At 40.7% G+C, this 23,272-nt stretch overlaps 1 protein-coding gene across 1 annotated transcript in view; it reads right to left on the bottom strand.

Moving 5' to 3' along the window:
* The window catches only part of HOMER1 (homer scaffold protein 1), a 136,054-nt gene extending 129,632 nt beyond the window's left edge, over positions 1-6,422 (bottom strand). Inside the window, exon 1 of the mRNA XM_032335882.1 lies at positions 4,590-6,422. Coding sequence (XP_032191773.1) covers positions 4,590-4,594 — 5 coding nt within the window. The 5' untranslated portion in view covers positions 4,595-6,422. The remainder of the gene's footprint in view (positions 1-4,589) is intronic.
* Positions 6,423-23,272: the final 16,850 nt, after the last annotated feature.

Below are 23,272 nucleotides of genomic sequence, written 5' to 3'. Positions count from 1 at the left end.
CTGCCTTCAGCTCAGGTCATGATCCCGGAGTCCTAGAATTGAGTCCAGCAGCGGGCTCCCTGCTCAGTGGGGAGTCTGCTTCTCCCTCTGCCTCTCTCTCTGTCTCTCATGAATAAAGAAAATCTTAAAAAAAAAAAAAAGGAAAATACTACAATGCATCACACAATGGGTATTATTTTATGACATTTTATCAATTATGTATGTACTAGGTTGTGAGGTAAAAACGTGTATCCTGATGTAATGAGTCATTGCCAAAAAAAAGGCTTGAAATACACCAGCTTTTGTTTCGTCTATAAGGCCTTCTAACCTGGCCCCTGCATAAGGTGCTAGGCCTATCTCTTACCACAGCCCAAAGAGCCAAGTTTCTCAAGCCCCACTCTTTTGCAGTTCCTTGTCTCAGTGCTGTCAATCACACTGCTCCCTCAGCCTTGAATGCCCTCTCATTTGTCTACAAGGCCCACCTGTTCTCATCTTTCATTATTTAATACCTACTACCTCCTCCACAAAAGCTCTTTTATCCTTCCCTCAGGAGCTAATGCTACACATAGTTTGTATTTCTATGATGCCCTACGTTATAGTTCCTTAGACATTTCCCTATACTTTCTAATTTCAGGCCTGTCTTTCCAGCTTCTCAACTATAAACTCTCTGAGGGAAGGAGCACATTTTACGTACCTCTGTATCAGAAGCACTGAGCTGCTGAACAGGCCACATGAAGGGGGGTCAAATGAGTAAAATGCACAAATAAAGAATTATGACTTGCATCTAACTTCTCTGATGTTAAAAATTATTGAGTGGTTGCCTTTTCAACAAAGGCCATTCGTATGCCACTGCTGGATCAAGATTTCCACATTTTTGCCTCAGTCCCCAGTAGCCTGAGGCAGAAAGAGGTGTCAGCTTCCTCTCTCAGCAAACCTGAAAGGACTCAGGTCAGGTTGCAATGCAGTAGCATGCACTTCCATGCTTCAGGAAGTTATCTGGGGAAAGGCAGAGAAAAGGGTTTCCAGAGGTTCCCACAAGCAGGTGAGATCAATCAGAATAGCACTAATAGACCTTATTAGCATACAGAATCACATTTTATAAATAACTTTCAATGGAGTGTCAGGGGCAGAGAGGGAGCTTTCTCTCTTCCATGTGGATGGTACTGAGTTGTCAATAGGAACTATACAAAACAAAAGGTAGCATGAAATAACTCGCTAAAGTTACTTGATTTCTCTTGCCTACTCTAATGGCTCTGAAATAGCTCCTGACTCACAGCTCTCATTATGAGATACTACTTGGAGGACTAGGGGTTGAACCTTACAGGCTATCCTCAATGGGGCTATACAGCTTTTCACAGACTTTATCTCACATACACAAGTGCTCGCATTTTTAGGGGGTCTGATTCACCTATTTCACAAGCCAACACTTCAACTGCCTTCCCTGTAATTAAAAACAGTTCAGGCAGCATCCAAGATAGTTTGACAGACTCTGCCAACTGTCAGTTTCAGCTGTTCTTTTCCATTTCCACAACGGTTCATAAACTACTATTATAGGAGCCAGGTTGGTTTTCTGCCTGAAGTCAGCACCCATTTTATTTAAGAATAAAAATAATTGGGGCACCTGGGTGGCTCCGTTTGTCTGCCTCTGGCTGAGGTCATGATCCCAGGATCCTGGGATCAAACCCCACATGGGGCTCTCTGCTCGGTGGGAAGCCTGCTTCTTCCTTTCCCACTCCTCCTGCTTGTGTTCCCTGTCTCACTGTGTCTCTCTCTCTTTCAAATAAATAAATAAAATCTTAAATTAAAAAAAAAAAGAATAAAAATAATTCCTAGCAGCACCTGGGTGGCTCAGACAGTTGAGCGTCCGACTCTTGATTTTGGCTCAGGTCATGATCTCAGGACCCTGAGATCTAGCACTGTGTATGGCTCCCCACTCAGCAGGGAGTCTGCCTGAGAGTCTCTCCCTCTGCCCCTCCCCAACCCGTGCTTGCAGACATGCTCTATCTTGGAAAAAAAAAGGAAAAGAATTCCTTTTGCTTAAACATCCCCCCTAGATTTGCAGTTACATCCATAGTTATGGCAAAGAAAAATTCTTATTGCTAAGTCAAAAATATATTCATAAAATCTGAAACTCTTCACTCACAATACTAAATTTTATATACCTGTCGAAGTAAGGTAATTTAGCATTGCCTGCGTAAAACTTTAAAAGCCATTTAAAATACCATTTCCATTTGGGGCACCTCGATGGCTCAGCCGGTTGGGCATCTGCCTTCAGCTCAGGTCATGATCTCGGGGTCCTAGATCTCAGACTCACATTGGTCTTCCTGCTCAGTGGGGAGTCAGCTTTTCCCTCTCCCTCTGCCCCCCCACCCCCTGCTCACGCAAATGCTCGTGTGCACTTGTTCTCTCCCTCTCTCAAATAATAAAAACCTTAAAAAAAAAAAAAAAGACAACCACACACACCATTTTCTTTTAGTTCAAATAGGTACAGTAAACTATGCATATTCCACAAACACTTAATAGGTATAAACACCCACTGTCTGTGAAAACTTCCACAAATGCCTTCTCCACGCTCTTCTTTCCTATTTCCACCCATTCAGCCTCTCTTGACAACTCAGATGAAACAAATCACTATCCGTGAACAAGAATAATAGCCCTAAGCACACACTTTCAGAAAACTAATGCCAGAAACGCTTTTTCTGCTCTAGTCTACTTCTAAAACTTCATTAGAAAAACAAATAAATCAGTTTGTAAATACATTTAATTACACTGAAGTATCAAAAACGTGTGCCATGTGTGGGGGCTTATTTTCGTATTTTAAATACCAGCCCCCCTGGTAGCAAGTTCAACCCAAACTTCCCTTGGTTAAATGATGAGCATTCATGCAGCTTAAAGACTGGGGAAAACGAATTTTCTTCCATGATGCTACCAAAAGACAGTCTAGAGAGAATGCAGCCTTCAACATGAAAAATTGCCACTTTTTTTTTTCTTTTCTCTGACATGTTTTAACCAGAAGAGCTGCAGATTCTCAAAGGAAGCCATATTTCAAAGGTTTTAAATAGCAGTACTTTCCAGTATTTTCCCTTATTAAAATTGGTGCAATTCATCCAAAACATTTTTAAATGCCATTGCTTTCCAGCTGATGTGCTAAAAACTGCTTAGAGAAAACAATCTCTCCATCTGAAAGATCTACTTTAAGAAACCAACTAGTAATCACTAAAATGGAAAGGAGGAGAAAAAGAAAATATTTCAATTTTACAGATTGGAAGAAATGTTAAAGCTTATCATCTAATTCCTTCATTTTACAGATAGTACAGAGTCCATAGAAGTTAAATAATTTGCCTCAGATCACCAAGCTACGAATAGCAGGACTTTAATAAGGTATTTTAATTGCTTAGCAATAGCCCAAATCATGCAAGTTATACATATTCTAATCACTTGTCATTTAAGCTTTAAAAACAATTATCACTTTCTCATTAGTTCCTAAAGAACTCCTACAACATATGTTCTACATTTTCAAACTTTGTCAAGCTAATAAACTTCAAATTCTAACTTCAACCAAAAAAGGTAGTACTATCCAAGAACTTTCCTTTGAAAGTTTCAAAAAATAAAGTTGAGGTATGCATCCCCCTAAACTGTCACAATAAATGGTGGTCTATCCTTTCAATCCCTGTCCCTTAACAACACTTTAGATTTGTTTGTTCGACCACAAAGAGAAAATTCTGGAAGTTCCTCTGACAAAAAAGCATAGACAATCTTCAATGAAATGACTACATCATTACTCCATTAATACATTAGGGGTTTCTGGCTTACATTACAAAGAGTCACTAGCATTTGATCAAGTTACTGTGTGAAGAGTTAATGAAAGGTTGGAAAACCTACTCTTGGCTGACTTTGGTATTGAAAGGTGTAGATTTGACATTGTTAACTCAAACCAAAGACCTGAGCTTAAGAGCAGAAATAGAGAAAAAGTGCAAGTTCCTTCAACAGAAAATTAGCTTTTTCCTATTCAACCTCTGATCCACCAAGTGCAGTGGCACTGTGAAGACCACATCGGTTAAGACTTTCAGACTTTCCTGTTAATGCCCCAATAAATCAATTCTGCGTGTTAGCTTGGGATATTCAAGGGCAAAACAGAGGGCACATTGGAGGCCACAATTTACACTGGATCATTTTCAAGGACTGAAGTCCAACCACTCATTACTTTACAATTGTTCCTTTGTGTAACTGATTATTCTCAAAGTACTGAGAGAACGCAGTACTTCTCTCTCAAAGATACCGGCAACAAAACCCAAGACAATACGATTTTAATTACGAACTGCTGCAGGAGTCGGACCAAGAAAGTACAGAATGTGTTGCCTGCTTAAATATTCCTAATAAAACTATATTCTGGTCAAAAATTATGTTTGTGTGGTTTCTTAATTATGACCTCTGGTGTCACTCTATAAACACAACTTGTTAAAGGGTTAACACACCTACATTTTTAATGTACGACCAGCGTAACAAAGTAGCTAAATTGTTTGAAAACACAAAAACACCATCACCGCCAACGCTCGACAACACACATACATAAACAGATTCAAAGCTATGTTGGGCACAAAAATCCTTACCCCATTTTGCCCAGTGAAAACTTGCTCTGAAGTTTCTGCTCTTCTGCTACAGAATAACTTCCAAAGGAATTTCTCCGTCTGTTATTTCGTAGTTGCTTGTCCACCCCCCCGAGATCCTTTTCTGGAGGTATTTCAGTGGTGCTGACAATTCAGTTAGTTCCCTTAGGTAAAATGATTTCTCTCGTAGATACCAAAACGTGCAAACAGAGGCGGCATTTGCTTTAAATGAGAGTTAAAATGCTGCGCGGAGGAGACAGCGGTCAACTCTATCCCACGAAATGAGTCTACGTGTCTGTCGGAAAACGCAGAATCCAGCTTCACCGAGTCCTATAAAAAACGAGTTCGGTGGTCATTTCGCTCATGTCCTCCTCGACACTCTGGGAAAGCCAGGTAACTCGGCCTTTTGGTGCTACTAAGGCTGCGGGTTCAAATTTCTCCACCACACCAGTTCCCTTGGGGGTGGAGCGTGTAACCCAATGCGACGTGCACTTTATCGAGATCCCTACGAGAAAATAAAAATCCTAAAAGCAGTAATGCCACTGCTTCCCTGCGCTCACGTTAGAAAAAGCTATATAGGAAAATCTCCTCGAAGTGCAAACCCAACAGCTCCCGATGTGCACGGCACTCCACATTGGAGTCTGTCTTTTAAATGTTGCCCCTCCTAAGACTCAGAGCAGAGAGGAGGTGGGGAGGAATAAGAGAAGGCTGGGCAGGATCGATTCATTCTCCCGAGAATAAACGGAGCCATTTCCAGGCTGGCAGCAGGCTGGGGGCGCAGCGCACGCTGGGGAGCAGGGGAGGGGGCCCGATCCCACCTCCCTCAGCCCCTTCCCGCCCCGCGCCGCCGAGCACAATGGAGCCCGGCTGGCGCCCGGCCCTTCATTCGCGTCTGCTCCTCTTTCCTCCTCTCTTCGGAGCACCGCAGGTCTGAGGCTGCCGGCGACGGAGAATGAATGAATCAGAGAGCCAAGCCCCACGCTGTCCCCGGCACCCGCTCCCAGCGCCAGGGCGGGCCGAGCGGCGGCGTTGGACTGAGCTGAAGTCGCGGCGGGCGGCTAATCCCGCGTCAGGGGCCGGGGAGCGGGGCTCGAAGCCGCGGGAGAGCCGCTGCTCCAGCGCCCCCACCCGAGCTCCTCGGCTCTCGCGCTCCGCGCCGCCGCCACGCGCCGCCTCACAGTCCCCGGGCCCGCCGCCGCCTCCTCACACTTCCATCACCCGCCCACCTCCGCCGGCCTCCAGCTCTCGCTCCGCAGAGCAGCGCCGGCCCCGGCGGCCTGAAGCCCGCCGCTGCCTCCGCCTCCACCGGCAGCTCGCGGAGCGGAGGGCGCAGCTTCCCGGGTCAGCGCCACCCGCGTGAGCCGAGCGCGGCGGCAAAGCGGGCTGCGGAGGGCGGGGGAGGAGGCGGGGAGAACCGCGGGCAAGAGCGGTCCCTCCTCCCGCTCGTGGGAGGGGGCGGGAGGCGGCCGCTGCCTCGGAGCAGGGAGTCGGCGCAGGGGGCTGAGTCGCTGACCCGTCCCGAGGGCCCGCTGGGGCCCTGCGGGCGATGGGAGAGAAAGCAGCAGCTGCGAGGGCGGCGGGAAGACTGGTGGTCAGGGGCCGAGTCGGCCCTCGTGGGGAGCTAGTCCAGCCGGCAGGTCCGTCAGTCCGTCCTTCCTTCCTTCCCCCCCACCCCTAGTGGCCGGCGGCGGGCGGACCGTGCGCTCTGCTCCTCCGCTGTCTCCTGGCCCGGCTCCCGGCCGCCACAGCCTCCTCCGCGCCCCACACCAGGTGCTCGCGCTGTGTCTCCATCCTCCCCGCAGGAGGACCTTTAAATAGCAACGTCAGCGCGCTCCTCTCCGCACACACGTCACCCGCCGCTCTCGTCACCGGGGTGCGGGGGATGATGTCACGCGGCCGGAAGTACTGCTAAATTAGGGAAGAGCAGGGGGAGGAGGACTCGGTGAGCGCCTCTGTGCCCACCTGCTCTCGGTTCTCCTTAAAGGCCAAAGCACAGGAGACAGCCCGAGAGGAGCTCCCGAGAAGGAAGCGGCGGGAGGAGATTTCCTTGTAACAAATGTGCCAAAAGCAAGTGAATCATTCGTAGCGATAGTGTCAAGCGGGTGATAATCCTATCTCCCACTCGCACCTCTCTTGCAGCAGTGTCCCCGGGCTTCTTAAGTTTCAACTTGAGCACGGAAATGTAGGAGGCGAGCCTGATCGCTGGTGATAGATATATTTCCAACAACACTTGGGAAAAATCATCTTAATTTTTGAAGGAGTTGTTAAATGCCATTCTGGACACAATAGACTTTAAACTTTTTTTTCTTCGTTTAGTGGTCACCCAAATCACGAAAGAATAAAGAGCAGAACTGCGAACAAGTGGTACAACGTTATAAAAGATAGTAATTGAGGTTGGAGGAAGGAAGGCCCTCAAATGATCTAAATGTGTTCATTTGCAGAAAAGCAGCATTTTGACATACGATAGTGAGACAATTTTAACTTTAAAAATTCGTTCATAATTATTGTCATAGCAAATGCCAGAATACCCTCTCAGTTGCAGTTTGCCAAGAATATGAGGTCCAGTCTATGGAAATTAAAAATAAGGAAGACCACCAAAAAATTTTTTTAATACTAGCGTAAGTTCATTTAGATTATTTTGTATTCTTTATTTCTAGCCAAGTAATAGATATTAATATGTATAACTATGGTATGTAATATATAATTACAATATAGCTTGTTTTTCATTTCCTGTATGACAAGGGTGAGTAGTCATTTATGAATTTACTAGTTATGTGTTTGTGCCTATAATAATCATATTATGAATGCTTTTCAAATTGCAATTTCTACAAAGTTTTTAAATGTCCTTGCTGTTTCGATAGCTTGTTATTGGGTAGTCTCAAATAATGAACTTTGATTTAATTTGATAACCATGACCCAGAAATAGAATTACTGTATAATGCCAAAGGCCATTGCTATTTCAGAGTTGGTCTATAAACTCAGTGACCACATTTTCCAAACTAAAATCCATACACATCATTGGACAACAGATAAAATATTTGAAGTCAGAAGTGACCCGGAAAATCCAGAACATACTGTTACCAACCTATGGAGTGACTGTTAGAGGAGTGACTGTTAGAGCCCTGAATGGATATCAGTGCTTTTGTTTTAAATAAAAGAAGTTAAAGCTCTACCTAATTTATATCATGTATTTTTTTAATGTTTTTTAATATTACACTACTCACATGATTCCTCATTAATGAGAGTGGTTTTCCAGGTTTTTCCCAATGCTAAAGGACACCATTCAAAAATTTAGGACCAATCTGCAACTAAATCAGAGTTTCTGCTTATCTTCACATTATAAAATCATGACCTTGCTTATAATTTGAAATATTGAAGATAGTTTTTTTAAGGTTATAACAAAGATTAGTAGAGCAAACCCCTGCTTGCCAATTTGTCTAATATATACTATCACATTAATAGAAACTGCTACTAACTTATATTTCAGATAAATGGGAGCTTCTTACGTATCAAATATTAAAACAATAAAATTGTCATTCTTCAAATAATGTTGTCCCTTGGCTCTTGCAAATTAAAACAAACTAAGTTATTACTCTATAAAATTTCTCCACAAACTAGTTACTATCTGAACTAAATCACTTTTCTCTTTCCTGCTCTTTCCATTAGCCCATGTTAATTAAAGCTCTCGCTTTATCATTTTCAAACACTTCATTCTATCCTTTCATCAGGATTTCCCCTGGTTTACAATCTTATTCCCGTCCCATCTTTATCCAACTATCCAAACAGCATGTCAGTTGCCTCCCTGCTTTTAGAATGCTAACCCTTCACTAGAGACTCTACTTTTCAAAGCTACGCGGTCTCTTCTTTTGTTGACTTGAAATCGAGAACTTTTGTTATATGTAAATCTAATTGTGCATCGTGGTGTAATTACCCAAAGTTTTTGTGATTATTTAATGTCGCCCTCTGCTCTCAACCTGGAAAATTCTACCAGTAGTTGGTCAGTTTTTCTTTCTAGCTGGTATGGGATTAGTATATCAGGAATACATATGTCTGTGTACCCCAAAAGCAGAAGTAAAACATTTTATGTACCATGGATTATCTGCTCAGAAAATAGTAATAATAAAGTAAGTGCTTTTTCTGCTCTCTTGAAGTAATTTCAAAACAGTTTTGAGAGGACTCAGAGAACCATTCTATAGCTTTCCGTCTAAAAGTAAGTATCATCTAAAATTGAGTGATGTAACCCAAATGCTAACCATGAATTTCCAACTCTGATTGCTTTGTATGGTTTTTAAAGTAGTGAACTTCCTAGAAAGTAATACATTTTCTTTTCCCGGAAGAGATAGAAAGTACTTTAGTAGAGTTTCAAATTTTTAACAGTTCCTGTTTCCCACTATACTCTCAAAATTTGTGGAGAGGTTTATGAATACCCTCTGATTTTAGAATCTGTGGGCGAAGGCATCTGTTTTAGTTACAGAGTTTACTTCCATGCCCTTAATAGGAGATGGCAATATTCAATGGAATGTTCACAGACTGGTCACGAGATATGTCTTTTTCAATGAAAAGACATTGAGGAGATTGAAAGACTTTACAAGAAAGAGGGTTAAAACCAGATTTTATTTTTAATTGCTTAACATTAGGTAATAGAAACTCCCTTTCACGTTGCCTCGTTTTAATTACTAAAATACAACTATTGCTTCAAATAAAATCATAGGTAGAAATAATAGATTAAACGACATCTCAGCATACAATAGAAATCTCAGGATTCCTAGTTTATACCTTGTAATTATGAAGAAACTAAATAACCAGCAAAGACTAGATGTAATAAGAAGAAGAAGAATAGAAGAGTTGGAGGGAAACAGAATTTATCTAGTTGATTCTCCAAAGTCAACCACCTCCTTCACAACATAACCGATATTGGGTGACAGTAAATTGTGTTTGGCCTGTTTAAAACCACGTTTTATTATTTTTAATAATGTTATGAACAAAAACAAGGTTGTTAATGGTCTCAGGGGTATAAGTATGTAAGTGGCATCTCCAAGGTGATGGATTGAGGACAATTTTTTACTCCTTTGCGTTTGTGCACTATTTTATCAGAAGGTTTGGGAGTGGTGGAGGGTGGGAAGTCAGAGAATTATCCTCAGGAAAGCTATGATACAGGACACATGGGAGATAATCTCATAAAATTACTTTTTGCTCTGATTTTTACTGTAAATTCATGATTTGTTTTCTAAATAAGATAAAAACAGATGCAAATGTAACCCCAGACTTATTAAAGAACATACCAGGAAGTTTTTGGTTGGCGCTGTGAGAAAATCACTGTACAACCACATGTGTGAATTTTTAAAATATTTACAAAGATAGGGATACAGTGCCTTTGAAAAAATTACCTGACTTCAGCTTGATTGTTGGAAACAGCAGTTTCAGAGAACACGCTGGAAAAATATGCAGATCCGCAGAGAGCGACAGTAAAGAACGTTGAGTAAAAGCTCATGCTATACCTGTGTGCTTAGTTAGAATGGAATGCTGTGCAAGCCGGTTGCCATGGTAACCAATAATCTTTTTCCTGAATGGGAGAACAGGACAACCATGAGGAAAATGTTTTAAATGAGCTACCTTATTCTGTGATTCTTCTGGTGCTAGCTGGAGAAAAATAACACCCAAGGTATTTAGGCTAGCCATGCTTATAAAAGGAAGTTGCCTTCTTCCCAAAGAGACAAGGCTGAGGCAGAAACTGGGGGCTATTTCAAAGGGAGATAAGGGCTTCCGAGGGCAATTGGAAGTCTCTGAAGCAGAACGTAATTGGTAAAGACTGACATGACTAAAGAAAGCAAAGGAATACCTAGAAACGGTGCTAAGGTTCTCCCAAGCAGAAGAGGTCAGACATAATTAAAGATTCTTAACATTTGGGATTTTCAGCAAAGACGTTTCATGAGTTATTTGTAAGACATTTCATTTCTTTTAACCTTGCTCTAAATAATAATTTCTCTAAATAGTAGAAAGGAAACGATAAATATAATGAGTCATATTACTTTAACAAAAATTCATCTATACATAATAAGTATATAGATACAGATATAGGTATAACTACAGATAGATCTGTATCATATGGCTGCATTGACTTGGTCATCTGCTAAAATGTCTTAACCTTCAAATAAAATCCAAACTTCGTGCCTTGACCCAAGAGACATTGCATGATGGGTTCCTGCCCACCTTTCTTACTTTGGTTACCTTATCTCCCTATATATTTATTGCTTATGTGTATGGGTTAGTATATTAACTGCAAGGAGCAAAAACTCCACTTAATCGTGACCTAAGCTATAAAATTTTAATTATTTAAGAAGTCTGAAGGTGGGTAGTGCTACAGTTGGTTTGGAAAATCCAAAATATCGTTAGGGTCTAGGTTCCTTCCAGACTTTCACTTTGTTATCTTAATCTGTTGTCATTTAAAACTGGTTTGTTGTCTCACTGTTGTTAGATTGTTGCATTTCTAGGTATCACATTCTCAAAAAGAGCTTTGCAAAGCAAAAACAGAAGGAAGGAGACAGGAATTTTCTCCTTTAAGCCTGTATCTTCCCAGGGAGAAAACCCCTCAAGGGGCCCCACAAAATTCCCTCTCATGTCTCGTTGGCTGGAACCAAGTTATATGTCTATGTCTAAATCACTCACAGTTTGGAAAAGGCTTTTCATGATTTGCTTAGACAAGTGGTGGTTCCTCCCTTGAATCTGCATATTGTGTCTGAGCCAAATTAGAGTTCTCTCAAAGAGGGAGAAGAAGCAATAGGTAGTGAGCAAGCACATAATATTTGCCACTCATCCTAAAGCCACTCTGGTATTCCCGCTGCTCTTCTAATACGACCTATTTCAAGTGCAGAGCCTTTGCCACCTAGAACACATCTGCCCAAGATCTTCACACTCCTCCTCATTCAGTTCTAAGCTCACATTGCATCTCTTGAGACTCCTCCTGAACACTCATTATAAAATATCAGAATATGTGTAGCCACTCACCCTCCCCTTGATTGACCTTATTTTCTTCGCAGTATATTCAACACTCTCTAAAATAATATTGTATATTTATTATTTTCTTATAGACTGTAAACCCCATGAAGAGCAACTGTATCTATAATCTTGTTTACTTTTCCATCTACAATAGCAAGACAATGTCTAGCACATCCTAGGAACTCAATAAACGTTTATCGAACAAATGAACTGCTGGACTTTCAGCTATCCTTAGGTAGAAATTACCTAACTAGTTAGCATTCTCAACCAGTTAGCTGGAGTGAACCACAGAACCTGCTCTAACTAGAACGAAGACATTTACTAGAGTGGTTATGCATACTTATGTAATTCGCAGAATCACTGGGAGGCCAGGGGCATCTCTCTAGGCTGAGCTCCCAGGAACAAGAACTGGCAGGAACATTCAAATTAGGTACTTGGAGGAAGGCTTAATATACTCTTTTTAAAAGTGAACAATATCTCACTCAGGGCAGACTACCCCTCTATGCTAGAGAAGACAAGAGGAGGGACCAATGGCTTGAACCCAAAGGCAGAGAAAATTGAGGGGAGAGGAGCTGTGTCCTTTGCCTAAAGGTCACAGTCAGCCCACAGAGACTCCACAAGAAGGGAGCCCAAATAAATAAATAAATAGCTCAACTTAACTCTCCTCCGCACCCAACATCCCCATCTCTTCCTGGTATGGTTCTATTCTTCACAGATAGAAAGCTAGAAGAGGGCACAGGAGCCCGTGATACAGTCCATACAGATTGTCTTCCTGAGGCAAAAAGCAAGGGACAGAAGGGTGCAGAGTGAATCTGATGGGGCACACAGAAAATATCCAGCCCAAATTATATTTCACTTATCAGCTATTAGATTAGCAATTACTTTACAGTTTAGCATGTAAAAACATTACCACGCCCTCTTAGTAGGCATGTAAATTGGTGTACCCTTGAGGGCATACACAAGTTTTGACACAGCAGTTCTACTATAAGAAATTTATCCTTTGAGAAAGATAGGCTTTCTCAAATGTTCAAAGACACACAAAGTTTTCGTTTTTGTTTTTGTTTTTTGTATTGCTATGAACTTTTTAAAAAAGGTGACAGAAACTTTATGTCCATTAATAGGGACTGGTAAATAACTGACCATTTTATTATACGGCATGGCCATATAAGAAAATACTAGGCAGTTATTACAAAGAATGAGGTAGATCCATAGATCTGTGAATCTATGGAAAGATGCCCAATATAGAAAAAGAATTCTAGGTGAATATAGTAAATTAAATTATGGCTACCTTTAAGGAGTGGGATTGTAAATGTGACAAAGAGGGGGATTTTTTTAAATTCCTTTATACTATTTGTATTATTTGCATTTTTTTTTACCATAAACATATTATTTTCATAAAACAAAACCAAATAAAATTATTTAAAACACACAAATACACTTAAAATTCCATTGGAGGACAGAATAAGGCATTAACATACTCTTCATTTTCCTATACCCCTCAGTTCTCTTTCTAAGGAAGACTATGTAAGGTTAAAATACATTTATGGGGTGCCTGGGTGGCTCAATGGGTTAAAGCCTCTGCCTTCAGCTCGGGTCATGATCCCAGAGTCCTGGCATGGAGCCCTGCATCAGGCTCGCTGCTCAGGGAGGAGCCTGCTTCCTCCTCTCTCTCTGCCTGCCTCTCTGCCTACTTGTGATCTCTTTGTCAAATAAATAAATAAAATCTTTAAAAAAAATACATTTATAAAAAGAGTAGAAGTTAAAATAATATATTTTATTGAAATAGTCATTTCAGGGACGCCTGGGTGGCTCAGTTGCTGCCTTCGGCTCAGGTCATGATCCCGGCGTTCTGGGATCGAGTTCCACATCGGGCTCCTTGCTCCGCGGGGAGCCTGCTTCTCCCTCTGACTCTGCCTGCCACTCTGTCTGCCTGTGCTCACTCTCTCTCTCTCTCTCTGACAAAATAAATAAAATCTTTAAAAAAAAAAAAAAAGAAATAGTCATTTCATTGTACTCTCCACTGATGCAAATGCATATGGATATTTTATTTTAAGAAATATGCTGATGAGATAGCAAGATAACCAAGATGGTGAGAACCAAGACCAGACCAGGTGAGTTTGCGATGAAGGCAGATGTTTAATTCGCTGATGTCAAAACCCAGGGGAGACACATTGGCTGACTTCAAAGCATGTCTATCACAGAGAACGGGCAACGGCTATGTGAATAGCCGAGGTGCTCCATGAGGTAGTAAAGGACTGAAAATAAAAACAGCAGAAGTCAGGTTTAAGCTCAACATGAGAAAGAATGCCAAAACATCCAAATCTGTATGAAGAGAGTTGGTTGCCCTGACAATCAGTGGCCTCGCTCTTCCTCCCTATATTTTGAAGCAGACACTGGCTGAATGATCATTTGTTGGCATGATGCAGAAAAGATGCTTGTATCAGGAGAGGCTGGCTACAACACCCCCAAAGCCATTTCTTACTCAAAGATTTTATGACTGCTCAAGTCTGAGCTCGCATCAAAGTAGTCCGTCACCGTTAGCGTCTCACACTGTCTCCTTTAAAGAACACGTCCTCTCCTCTGATGTCCTTCATTGCCACTGCACAGCTGCCTTTTTCCTCTTTCCTTCATGCTCCAGTCTCACGTCTAGCCTACTGAATAACTTCATTTGGGTGTTCTTATAAATCGAAATGGCCAAAACAAATTAAACACCTAATCACCCATAATTGTCCTCTTGCAGATTTTATTTCTGTCTATGACAGGTCAAGCAAGGCTAACAGACTTGGCTGATAAAAAGAAAACAAGAAAAAACTTTAAAAAAAGAAATTAAAAACAAAAATACCCCACAAGCTTTTTAAAGTTCAGACAGCTTATTACTTCCATAGATAACAAAAGCAAGAACAGCAAAGGGCTAGCTCCCCATGGCCCTTTTCCCACAGAACAGCATAGAAACAAAAGGGGCCAGGTGACAATGCAACATGAGAGATGGGGTACCCTGGTCTGATGAGCTGATTTGAGGCTGCAGCTAGGTAGTTGTATAGCTTTGCAGCTGTATGCTAAGAGGGAGGGGAGGTTGTAAAGAATGTGACTGATGGCATCTGGGAGTTAACCTCTAAGTCCTTGAAATTTCCTAAGAGATAAGAAACTCCGGGGCGGGGCACCTTCGTGGCTCAGTGGGTTAAAGCCTCTGCCTTCAGCTCAGGTCTTGATCCCAGGGTCCTGGGATGGAGCCCCACCTCGGGCTCTCTGCTCAGCGGGGAGTCTGCTCTCCCCTCTCTCTCTGCCTGCCTCTCTGTCTGCTTGTGATGTGTCTGTTAGATAAATAAATAAAATCTTAAAAAAAAAATTAAAAGAAAGTCTTTGTTATGCATGGTGGGCATCTTGGATCAGAGTGAAGTTTATGCTAACAAGATAACTCAGGCTGTGGGGCTGTCCCTGCAGGAAAGAATAACCCTGTGATGAGAGAGTTGGGGCTTTGAGCTAGGTGCTATCAGCTGAATCTGAAGAGAGAGGGACTAGAGACTAAGTCAGTAATTTGGCCGATGATCCAATCAATCATGCCTACATAAAGAAACCTCAATAAAAACTCTGAACAAGAAGTTCAGGCAAGCTTCCTTGGTTGATAATTATACATTGACATGAGGGACGGTTATCCATCCTGAGGACCCGAAATTTCCACATTTAGGACCCTGCTGGAACCTGCCCAATGGGTCTCTTCTGATGGCTGGTCCTGCTTTGTACACTTTATAATAAAGCTACAGTAAAAAATGTAGTGCTTTCCTGGGTTCTCTGGTGTTGTTCTAGCTAATTATCAAGTTTGAGGGGATAGTGGGAACTCCTGAATTTGTGGCTAGTTGTCAGAAGAGGGGGGCGTGGCCTGGAAGCGATCAGCTGGTGTCTGAGGTGAGTGTAGTTTTGTACATGTGGGAGGTAGGGGGAGGCTGTGCCTGCTGTGAAATTTGACCAAACTCCAGGTAGTTAGCATCATAATTGCATTGCTGAGGAGAAGGCAGAAAACCTCATACTTCCTTAGAACCCAGGGGATGATGAGAAATATCTCATGATACTCTCTGGAAAGATATGGAGACCAATGAGAAATGGCCTTGAGGAAGTTTCTCACAAGTTTTTCATGGGCTCATGTTCCAAGAGGATCATAGGATAGTCTGCCAAAATTTAGATCAACTGCAGTTAAGCTTTGCATCAAAAAGGGTCTGGAAATATACTCACCAAATGATGGCAGCTGTTGTCCTTGACTCATGGAATCAGGGGACTTTTGGCTTTTTTTCTTGAAGACTTTCCTTATTATACTTTATAGATGCCATTTAGAGAGTGGTTAACTGAGCTCTGGGGACATCCTGCCTGAGTTTGGATCTCACCTCTCATTGAGTAACTACATGTCCTTGACAGTGATCCATTGACCTGTCCTCCAAAGGCTCAGCCAGGTCCAGATCCTCTGACGTCTACATTCACACCCCTACCTTCACCTTTTTTTTTTTTTTTTTAAATCTAAGAAAACATCATGTGGAGCTATCTTTTCTTTTCTGAAATGAAGATATAATATGTTCTTGGCAGGCCCTAATTCTTCATCTTTATTTTCCCATTAAAACAAACAACTCAATGAATAAATAAAAACTGTGCTAGTCTGGCTTAACTGGTAAACCCAGAATTCAAGTGAATTAGCCTTGAAATCTGGGTTTCCCATTTGTAAAATGGATATAATAAATAGTCCGTGCCGTATAGAGTTCTTTTAAGGATTAAATGAGTTAATATAAATAAAACCCTTACAGCAATGCCCGGTATACAGAAGGCGCTCAACAAATGTTACCTACTTTTATTACTTACTTGTGTTATTTGCTTTGTTTATAGTGACCACATATTATCTTTCTAAAAAAAAAATTGAAATTGAAGCACACAAAAATTTGAATTTTCTATTATATAAAAATCACATTAATTTTTTTTCAATTCTCGACTAGACAAATGGGCCAAAATTTTGCTTATAATTGTAATGCTTCATAGTCACCATATAAAGAAATGGGATAACTTTAGAAAAAGTATTTGAAAACTTCAGTGAATATCTTAGATGAATATATACATACATAATATATATATATTTAAAATGTATATATATATATATATATATAATTTTAAATTACTTGAAATTCTTCAACCACTCTCCAAATTAAGCCAGAGTTAAATTTTGATCTCATATTTATTTAAGGGAAGTACATTAAAATGTTCATCATGGTTTTTATCTGTGTATAATAGAATTTTGGATTTTTTTTCTTTATACCTTTATACATATTCTCAATTTTTCCAAGTCATCATGTCTTCCTTTTCATAATTAGAAAAAACGTTATATCTAAAGACAAAATTATTCTTATCAGAATTCTTTTGCACTGTACAAGAAGGAAGTAGAAACAGAAAAACATTTGAGACTCCAGTGACATGAGAGATTGCTTTTGAAACATTCTGAAATTATATTTTTATTGGTTTTAACAAGATTTACAACCAACTCAAAAATGCAATAGAGTGGGCACCACAAAACAAATTTGTTTGAAAGCACTAGAACCAGCACATGAATAGTCATGACATTCAGCAACATGTCCCTGTTGAAAAATAGTTTTTATAATCTATGACAGTGGATGTTCTACTAACAGGGTAAGCTGCATGTAGAATAAAATAGAAAGATTCTTAATGTAGAGATTAAAGATGATTAAAGGTTAAAGATGAGAAAATATTTTTATTAAACTTCCTCTTGTTATGTTAATATAAATTACAATCAAATCCAAACATGAACTTTAAAGATCTCAATAAGTTCTTATATATTTAGGGGTATTGAGGACATGGATTCTGGAATCAGTTAGACTTTGGGTTTTCAGTTCTCTTGGTCCAGCCAGGTAGCACTGGATACATTATTTATTATCTCCGAGCCTCAGCTTCCCAGTCTCTGACATATGAATAATAATAGTACTTGAAGGACTTGCTGTAATAATTAAATGAGGTATAAAATACCAGTACATTGCAAATGCTTAGTAAATGTGCTCTTTATATATGAAAGGCAACTGTCAGTTTTTGTTTCTTTTACTGATGTGAAAATTAATTGCGTTCTTCCTACTCCTTTCATGATCAGTTATTTAAAAGAAACTATATACATGGAAAAGAAACATTAGAACATGTAAGAACTAGAGAAACTGAGTCCAAAGTTGTTTCCAAAGTGCATTCCTCCTTTAAAGCAGTGTTTTACACAGAGGCATGCCATACCAACCCTGTGATTTTATCAAATATAAAGGGAAAGCAAACTGGGGTGCCTGAATGGCTCAGTTGGTTGAGTGTCTGCCTTTGGCTCAGGTCATGATCCCAGGGTCCTGGGATTGAGCCCCAGGTGGGCTTCCTGCTCAGTGGGGAGTCTGCTTCTGCCTCTGTCTCTGCTTGTGCTCTCTGTGTCAAATAAATAAAATCTTAAAAAAGGGGGAGAGGGGAGCAAAAACAGAGACCTTAGCATGCAAATACACAATCCTTTCTACTTTATGCCCAGTGATCTCTGAATCCTTCTGAAGTACTGCATTTTAGTGTCTTCCATCCATGAACTGGACTGCAAATTATTGTTGACTCTGGATTTATCCTGTAGGTGCTAGAGTGAACTCCTGACTTTTTAAGAATGCTTTCCTTGCACAATGGCTCATCCATCCAAGGACTTTGTCACCTATCAAAGGACTTTGGAAATCTCAGTCAAAGTTGGCCTCAAACCTTGCCTACAAATTAACTGAGCCCTTACAAGTATATTAGAGTACCTAATTACAATGTCTAGTTAAACCAACACAAAACATTTTCCCTTCAGGAGAAAGCCTGTCTTCATAGTTCCTCTGCCCTTTCCACTCCTACAGGAATACTTCTCTGGAATGACAGAACATCCCAGTTTGGACTGAGACAGAAAGTGGGCCAGCTCTATGCTTCACCTAGAACCTACGTCAGAGTGAACAGTGAGACTTCAGTTACCTAGAACATTCCTCCTGTCCATGGCACTTCCTTAACTAATAACATCTCTTTGTGACCCTGCTCATTTAAAAGTGGGTTCAGTACTCCTGGGCATTAAGTAGAAAAGAGTAAGAGCCACTACCTTTCTGCCTACTTACCCAAACTTTCAGATTTTCCCTTTCATTCTTTCCATTGCTATTGCTGGTATTTTCTACTTGGAAGAACTCAGCATTGCCTATGAACCTGGTAGTCTCCTCTTCCAGATTACTTCCACAAAATTTAAATATATTTGTCCCAGCACAGAAGGATCTCTGAAATGCTCTCTATGCGTCTTCAGATTAAGCCATGTTTATTGATTCATTTACCCTGTTTCCTCATTTTAAGCCAGCTCCCTATATTTATTTAAAAAAAAAAATAGTGCCAATCCAGTGATGGCCCAATCAATTTTTTTTTTAACCAAATAGTAGGAAATGGCTCTGTATAAAACTATTTGGGGGAAGTCTTATATCTAGAAATTTTATCGACTAGTTTTCCCTTTGGCACAATAGTCATTATTTCTCTAAAATCCTTGTGGTATTTCTACATGAATTTCCTTTACAAGCTATGGTGCCTTTTCCCCAGCAGGATTTGTTTATACACTTTTCAATGGTCCTGCCCTTTAATTACAGGTTCAACTAATTTGTCCTGTATAGTGTGATACTACCTATCAGTGAGTTTCTGCAGCTGCCTGCAATTCTTCTTTTAGATAGAATTCAGATAGGCAATCCATCAGTCCCCAGGAAAGTATGCCATAACAGGGCACACAATTTGGCCAGCAGTTGCATAAATTTTACCCTTGATGTTCTTGAAAAACCTAGATAGATCAAGTCTGTTGATTTTTCTCTTTCTGGTGTGTTAACTAGATCCTGGGCACTTCTCATTATTTATACATAACGCCTTCCATCTCTATAGTACTTTATGCTTTTCAACTTATTTTCAACTTTTTAATGTGTCCAGTAGGCACTGATCTTTGTGAATCAAAATAATTTATTTTTTTCTGTAAATTTAAAACTACTCTACTAAAAAAAAAATCTATTAATTTAAAAAAACACACACACAAAAAACCTAGTTTAAAGGTGAGACTCCTGATAATGTTTCCTTGGAGGAAAACAAAATAATTCATTTACCCTACTAGGATTGTTGCCTTCCTTTCTACCCTGATTTAGTTTCCCTTATTGTCCACTTTACCTTCCTGGCTTGTTTCAGTGGTCTTTCCTTGCTTTAGAGTCCACTGCATAAATGCTTCTCAAATTCTTATTGACCATCATCTATGACTTCATTATCAGTTGATTTTCAAAGAAAGCTAGAAAATATTTATAAATACCACTGTATATAATAACTTTTATTGATTGGATATCTGCATGCCAAGCATAGTGCTACATGTGTTATATATATTTTTTCAGTCAATCCATAACAACTCTAATGAGGTGGTATTCTATAATCACTCTAGCTTTGTAGAGGAGGAAATGGAAGCTCAGCAGGAATTTGTTGTTTGCCTAAGGTCCAGCTAGACTGGAACCTAGCTCCGCCTAATTCCAAACCTTTGCCCTTAACCCCCCTTCTCTTTTGCCATTTAATTGGAGTTGAATTAAACACCTTTAGAACTAGGGGTGACTAGATCAGGATGTTGACTTTCTCCATTCTGGGCTGGTCCTGCCATAACCAACTATTCGATTGAAGGCAGGTGACTTAACTTGGAGGATCTCTTTCTTCATTTGTTAGTCAGTGGTAGATTACCAGAGTTTAATGTCTTTCGGGTCTATGGTTCTATTTATATAAATATTTACTAATGCCTGTGTGGTCACAGGTAGGCACCAAACAAAAGTAAAAATTGTTCAAATATGCCTTTCTTATAAATTGAAAGAGAACAGTTTTATGTTACTCATAACAATTTCTATAAATAGGAGGAACATATTCTGTTGTTTTACTTGATAGTAAAAAAAAAAATGCAGGTACTCATTAAGCAAGACACGTCCCATTTTTTGGTGTGTCAGCAGTTATGTCTATAGTTATGTCTTATTCACTGCCATGAGTGATGGATATACATATTCATTTCTTGACTGGAAAATGCTATCATTGGAAGTTTGAATATAATATTTATTCTTTATTCAGATTGTATTCAGCGGGATTTAGTGAAGAAAATTAACAGGGTCAGGGCCTGGATTTGGCTAAGTCAGATTTGTTTTCCCAAGTAGTTTTTGTTTCTGGACTTTTCTTATTCTGAACACAACTTTTCACTCTTTTTTGTTTTTTTCCATTTTTGTTTCCCCTTCTCTCTGCACCCTGTTCTGCCCTGCTCCTTGCGTCAGAAGACTGAAGTTTCTTGCTGCATGTCCATGACACCCCATGAGCTGGGAAATCCGAGAGTGGAAAGTGGGGTGTTTCTTCTTTGCCCCCCCCCCCGCTTTCCCACCCCACTTCTCACTGTAGCTGCTCCCCCTGCCATCAACCACATTTTCCACAAGGTCAGTCTTCTTCCCCAGCTCCAGATCTCACTGGGTTCTGCTATTCTTCCTTTTGTAGTTTCTTCAGGCTGTGGGGGAGGGGGTGTGTATATTGAGCATCTTGAGAAGCTCAGGAATATACCGAGTGCTAGGAGGTACAAGAGCTATTTGTGGCATGATTTTTTCCTTTTTCTTTCATTTTAAAAAAGATTTTATATATTTATTTGACAGAGAGATCACAAGTGGTCAGAGAGACAGGTAGAGAGAGAGGAGGAAGCAGGCTCCCTGATGAGCAGAGAGCCTGATGTGGGGCTCGATCCCAGGACCCTGGGACCACGACCTGAGCCGAAGGCAGAGGCTTTAACCCACTGAGCCACCCAGGTGTCCCTATTTTTTTTTCTTTTAAGACTTTATTTACTAGAAAGAGAAGCAGGCTCCCCGCTGAGCAGGGAGCCTGATTTGAGGCTCAATCCTAGGACCCCAGGAACAGAACCTGAGCTGAAGTCAGGTGCTTAACCAACTGAGCCACTCAGGCACCCCTGTAGCATGATTCTTGCCCTTGGCAAGTTTGTAATCTAGTTACAAATTTCCTGATCAATATATTAAACAATTAACATGTAACACGGGACTTTCAATCTTAAATTATGTAGTTCCTAGGACTACTCAGGTGACACTAGATAAAATTGTCATAGTAAATGCTCACCCTCTAGATATGCCACACTTCTTGTATTTTTTCATTTCCTGAATTGGAAAAAAAATTTATTCATCATGTCTTACAAAATATGTTATTCTATCCTAGAAAGAATTTGTGAAATTTTAACCAGTTATGGAATATTCATTCTTTTTTTTTTTTTAAAGATTTTATTTATTTATTTGACAGAGAGAGATCACAAGTAGTCAGAGAGGCAGGCAGAGAGAGAGAGGGAAGCAGGCTCCCTGCTGAGCAGAGAGCCCGATGCGGGACTCGATCCCAGGACCCTGAGATCATGACCCGAGCCGAAGGCAGCGGCTTAACCCACTGAGCCACCCAGGCGCCCTGGAATATTCATTCTTAAAATATCCTAGGAGAAATGTGTCCAAAGGTACCTGTTGTAGAAACATTATGAGAGCCCAGAGGTCATTATTGTGTGTGTAAGAAGAGTTTGTTAGCCAGACGAGAAGAGTGGTGGGCCATCTGTCATTGGTCAACCTGGAGCTATTCATTGTTCCCATATCCTTCATGAGTAAAGAGCTTATCAACTGTTGCTGACTCTTTAACTTCAGTGGGAGCTTCTGATGGGCCCAAAGACATGCGCTTAAACCTGACTTTGCTTATCAGTATATTTCCCTACTTAGTTTAGAGAGAAGGCTCTGTGGATGGGAGAATGGGAAAGGTGCACACTACACTCTGGTGCCTAATGTGATTATTGCAATTTAGTAAACAGGTTAGAGTTTTATGAACTGGGATGTCAAGAGTACACATTTGATATTTCAGGCACAGGTAGAAAGGGGAAAAAGAGAGCACTGACTTTCTCTGCTGGTGTACAGACACCAGTGGGGTTCTCCGTCAGGGCAGAAAAGGCTTTCCGCAGATCTTGGTGCTTGTTTTCAAATTTGATTAGAATTCAGATAGGCAAGAGAGTAGACGGACTTAAAAGATAGAAAAACAGTGTGAGAGTAGGCAGAAAGGAGGCAATGAGCTAATATTACACACAGGACAGTGAAGAAACCCGCTTGATGTGACGACTCAGTACTCTTTGAGAAGTAAAATGTAATATTGGACAGATGGGATGGAGACCAACTTCCTGAAGTTGTGCTGATGAAAGAGAACAGAGCAGTGCCTTTGGCTCAGGTCATGGTCCCAGGGTCCTGGTACGGACCCTCGTCGGGCTCTCTGCTCAGAGGGAGTCAGCTTCTCCTTCTTTCTCAGCCTGTACGCCCTGCTTGTGTGCACATGTGCTCTCTCTCTTTCTTCTCAAATAAATAAACAGAAATCTTAAAAAAAAAAAAAAGAGAGAGAGAGAGAGAGAGAACAGGGCATGAAAATTTCAAAGTTTTATTAGCAATGTGATTTCTCTTTAAATAATGTAACTTGTGGTTAGGTATTGACATAGCCACTCTGTAGAATCATGGTTGGTTAAAAAGGTGCTATCATATTCGATAAGCAGGGCTTGAATTGGACAGGATCTCCTAACACTTCTGGCCTGGAAACTGATTCTCAGGTCCTGTGCATAATATAGTAGATGTAGGAAG

This window comes from Mustela erminea, chromosome 3, assembly GCF_009829155.1.
Source record: "Mustela erminea isolate mMusErm1 chromosome 3, mMusErm1.Pri, whole genome shotgun sequence".
NCBI lineage: Eukaryota > Metazoa > Chordata > Mammalia > Carnivora > Mustelidae > Mustela > Mustela erminea.
This window is presented reverse-complemented; position numbering and strand designations above follow the sequence as displayed.